Raw genomic sequence first — 4,446 nt, 5'->3', positions numbered from 1 at the left:
TTAGGGGTCTTGACCCAGTGAGGTTGGTAATTGGTCTAGAAAAAAAAAAAATTTATGTTTCAAATCTATATGCCTTTTAGAAATAGCTGTATGTACTTGCAACCAAAACTTTAACCAGAATTTTCTAAGTCCAAAAGGGGGCATAGTTTGGCCAAAATGAAAGTCAGAGTTATGGGACTTGCTGCTATCAACTAGTTTTATAACCCCGAAGACAATGTGAAGTTTCAAATCAATATCTGCATTAGTTTTGGAGATAGTAACTTGCATGTAAAACTTTAACCAAAATTTTCTAAGTCCAAAAGGGGGCATAATTTGCTCAAAATACATGTCAGAGTTATGGGACTTGACCCAGAGAGGTTGGTAACTGACCTAGAAAAAGAAAAAATAAGTTTCAAAGCTAAATGCCTTTAATTGATGGCTGTATGTACTTGCATGCAAAAACTTAACCAAGGTGTGACGCCGACGCCGACGCCAGGGTGAGTAGAATAGCTAGACTATTCTTTGAATAGTCGAGCTAAGAATAGTCGAGCTAAAAAAATCCAAGTCCACACAAAAATCCTTACCAGGTAATGATAGATCAAAATACATCTAAAAATTGGATGTAACATGCTTGTTGTACTGCAGAAAAACAGAAAAGTGGTCTTAGTTTTTTCCTACGACCAGTAATAAAAAAGTTACAATATAAGCTATTTATAGTAACAACAAAGGAAAGTAATTCTAAACTAGGGACCTGGTTCTTGCGCATGACATTCTGTCTCATGACGGTGTACAATTGAGCCAAGTTACATCAAATTCCCTCCATGCATGAAGAAATATTCAGGACAGTCATTCTTGTATGTGACCTTTGGCCTCTAAGTGTGACCTTGACCTTTGAGCTAGGGACCTGGTTTTGTGCCTGACACATCATCTATCCATGCTTATTATTTGTGTCAAATTATTTTGAAATCGGACCATGCGTGTCAAAGTTTGGACCGGACACGAAACTTCACCCTTTGAGGACAAAGTCATTCTTGTACGTGACCTTTGGCCACTAAGTGTGACCTTGACCTTTGAGCTAGGGACCTGGTTGCTGCGCATGACACATCGTCTATCTATGCTTATTATTTGTATCAAATTATTTTGAAATCGGACCATGCAAAGTTATAGAACGGACACGCACATCACCCTTTCCCGAACACATTCTGTCAATGTTTCTTTCACCCTTGAAAACACTTTCAATTTTCTCATCTGATAACAACTCCATGAACAATTGATTTAAACCATAAAAACACTGCAATTAATGAAATATTTAAAATACTGGAGACAATCTCCGCTATTTGCAATTGTTTCATTATTTCATCTGATAAAACCTAATCACATATTAAGCAACTCATATCTGGCTCATACAGTAAAATTGTTTATCATATCTATAATATTTATTGATAAAGTGATTCAATTCACTGTGTTCTGCTAAATTATCCGCATTTTAGAACAATTTAACAGCTTTTTGTAGCATGAAAGTGAATGCGTAAAAAGATGTGCACTGGTTACTCCCAGATACGTCTTTAAGTCTATAATCTTGACGAAATTAAGGCCAGTATGCACAAACTTTATCTGACCATAAATGTATCTTTTTATTGAGCAGACTTCATCTTTATCACATTCATTTTACCATTATATTTTTCCATACACTCCCAGAATTTTCCTTTAAGCGAACATAAACAATATGATGGATCAGACAAATAAATCAACCACCAGATCAATTCAACCTTTCAGGACATTTACATATAACAGGAGTTCCATAGAAGCATATCCCCAGCCTAAATTTCATGTACAATAGATTATTTTTTAAAAACTCATGCCAATATATATTCTTTAAAAGATAACAACAATATAAACAAATATGTCCATGATGGCAAATCTTCTTTTTGAAAATTTCACATTTTTAAAGTACTTGGGAATTTTTTTCATTTCCTGGTATTAATTTTTTTAATCTTGCTTAGGAAGTTCTTATATTCAAAAAAGACAGATTCGAACATCCAACCTGCATAATCACTGAATATCACTAAGAATGAAAAACAAAAATTGGTAAGTCATTTTTGTAACTGCATTAAAATGCTCAATGTCTTATTTCCAATTTACCGGCTAGAAGCTGAATGATTATCATGTAATCCCTCTATACCTGTCCAGGTGCCACAGTCAATTTTGATTCCAGAAACAACAGGAAATGTTGGAATGGAAATGTTTGATGCATGAATGGTTCACTCATTCCAAAAACCACTTTCCCCTTTCTCGATTATTTCTTCCACATTTAATTTTCCTTTTTTAAAGGCTCAGTATGTTATCATTTCTTCTTCTTCTCAGGTGCATTTCTTTTTAAAGATTTGCCTTCAATCACAGCTTTTATTTCATCTTTATCAAGAGTTTCATATTTCATTAAAGCTTCTGAGAGTAACAAGTGCTCTTTGTGATGTGACTTCAGTATTTCTGTAGCTCTAGCATATGATTCCTGAAAAAATTAACAATGTATATGTTAACAGTGTTTAGCATCATAAATATACTTACACAAAGTTATGAGAAACTGAATACTTTGATTTCCTACATGCAGTTTAAAGCCATTAGATCAGTACTGTAACATTGGGCAGCTAACCAAAACTATGTTCCTGGACCCTAAACCAGCATTAACCTGTTCTGTGTAAATAACTGAAAACTTCTGAACTTGAAGCCAGAAGTGGAGGACAAATGATTTCGACACAAAGTCTCTTCTCTAAAAGTCATCAATAAAATACACCTCACCCACGGATTAAACTCGTAATCCTGCGATTCATAGATCTGCAATCTCCACATTGAGCTAAGGGGGCAGGCATGTGAAATTCTAATTTTTAACAAGAGCTGTTTGTAAACACGTATATCTCCCATGATGGCTTGTCCCATTTTCAGTCGAAGATCACAATAACCTTGTCCTTTCACCTACTGCTCCCCAACACTCCAAGAGCATCTACAGGCTATAGGCAATCATTCTATGAAGTTTGTAGATTATAAACCAAAATGTTCATTAGTTACTGAGCTGTACTTGTTTTCCATGAAACTTGAAGACTGGTCAACAAGGCAGTCTGAAAGACAGCTAAATCCCCCGCCACTGTTATGGACAGTGAAAGGGTAAACCTTTGACCTTTAGCTGTGACCTTGACCTTGAACTGATATGGCTGACTCATGAATTCTGCACAACGTCTTGATGAGGTGATCATTTGACCCAAGTTTCATGAAAATCCTTCAAGGGGTTTAGGAGATACAGAGCTCAAACCTTTGACCTTGAGTTGTGACCTTGACCTTGAGTTGACATGGTTGACTCATGAGTTCTTGATGAGATGATCATTTGACTCAAGTTTGATGAAAATCCTTCAAGGGGTTAAGGAGATATAGAGTGGACACAAAATGGAAGGCTCAAACCTTTGACCCTAAGCTGTGACCTTGACCTTGACCCAGCATGGCTGACTCGTAAGTTCTGCACATCAATTTGATAAGGTGATCATTTGACCCAAGTTTTATAAAATTCCTTGAGGGGGTTTTAAGGATTAGAGCAGACACGAAATGGAAGACTAAAACTTTGACCTTGAGTTGTGACCTTGACCTTAAGCCAGCATGGCTGACTCATGAGTTTAGCACATCTCCTTGATGAGGTGATCATTTGACCCAAGTTTGATGAAAATCCTTCAAGGGGTTTAGGAGATATAGAGTGGACACAAAAAGGCTCAAACCTTTGACCTTCAGTTGTGACCATGACCTTTAGCTGGCATGGCTGACTCATGGGTTCTGCATATCGTCTTGATGAGGTGATCATTTGACCCAAGTTTTATAAAATTCCTTCAAGGGGTTTAGGAGATATAGAGCGGACACAAAATGGAAGGCTCAAACATTTGACCTTGAGTTGTGACCTTGACCTTGAGCCGGCATGGCTGACTCATGGGTTCTGCACATCGTCTTGGTGAGGTGATCATTTGACATAAGTTTGATGAAAATCCTTCAAGGGGTTTATGAGATATAGAGCGGACACAAAATGGAAGGCTCAAACCTTTGACTTTCAGTTGTGACCTTGACCTTGAGCCGGCATGGCTGACTCATGGGTTCTGCACATCGTCTTGATGAGGTGATCATTTGACCCAAGTTTGATGAAAATCCTTCAAGGGGTTTAGGAGATATTGAGTGGACACAAAATGGAAGGCTCAAACCTTTGACCTTGAGTTGTGACCTTGACCTTCAGCCGACATGGCTGACTCATGGGTTCTGCATATCATCTTGATGAGGTGATCATTTGACCCAAGTTTTATAAAATTCCTTCAAGGGGTTTAAGAGATATAGAGCGGACACAAAATGGAAGGCTCAAATCTTTGACCTTGAGTTGTGACCTTGACCTTGAGCCGGCATGGCTGACTCATGGGTTCTGCACATCGTATTGATGAGGTGATC

General features: G+C 37.6%; 1 protein-coding gene across 1 annotated transcript; it reads right to left on the bottom strand.

The window, feature by feature from the left end:
- Window positions 1-2,316: 2,316 nt before the first annotated feature.
- LOC128552352 (ATP-dependent zinc metalloprotease YME1 homolog) lies at window positions 2,317-2,488 on the bottom strand (the record flags this gene model as incomplete). The annotated part of the gene is given in 1 exon segment (XM_053533380.1): window positions 2,317-2,488. A coding segment is annotated over 1 exon segment (165 nt), but the record flags the coding sequence as incomplete, so codon positions are not given.
- Between the last annotated feature and the right edge of the window lie 1,958 nt (window positions 2,489-4,446).

This window comes from Mercenaria mercenaria, unplaced genomic scaffold, assembly GCF_021730395.1.
Source record: "Mercenaria mercenaria strain notata unplaced genomic scaffold, MADL_Memer_1 contig_2407, whole genome shotgun sequence".
Taxonomy (NCBI): Eukaryota; Metazoa; Mollusca; class Bivalvia; order Venerida; family Veneridae; genus Mercenaria; species Mercenaria mercenaria.
This window is presented reverse-complemented; position numbering and strand designations above follow the sequence as displayed.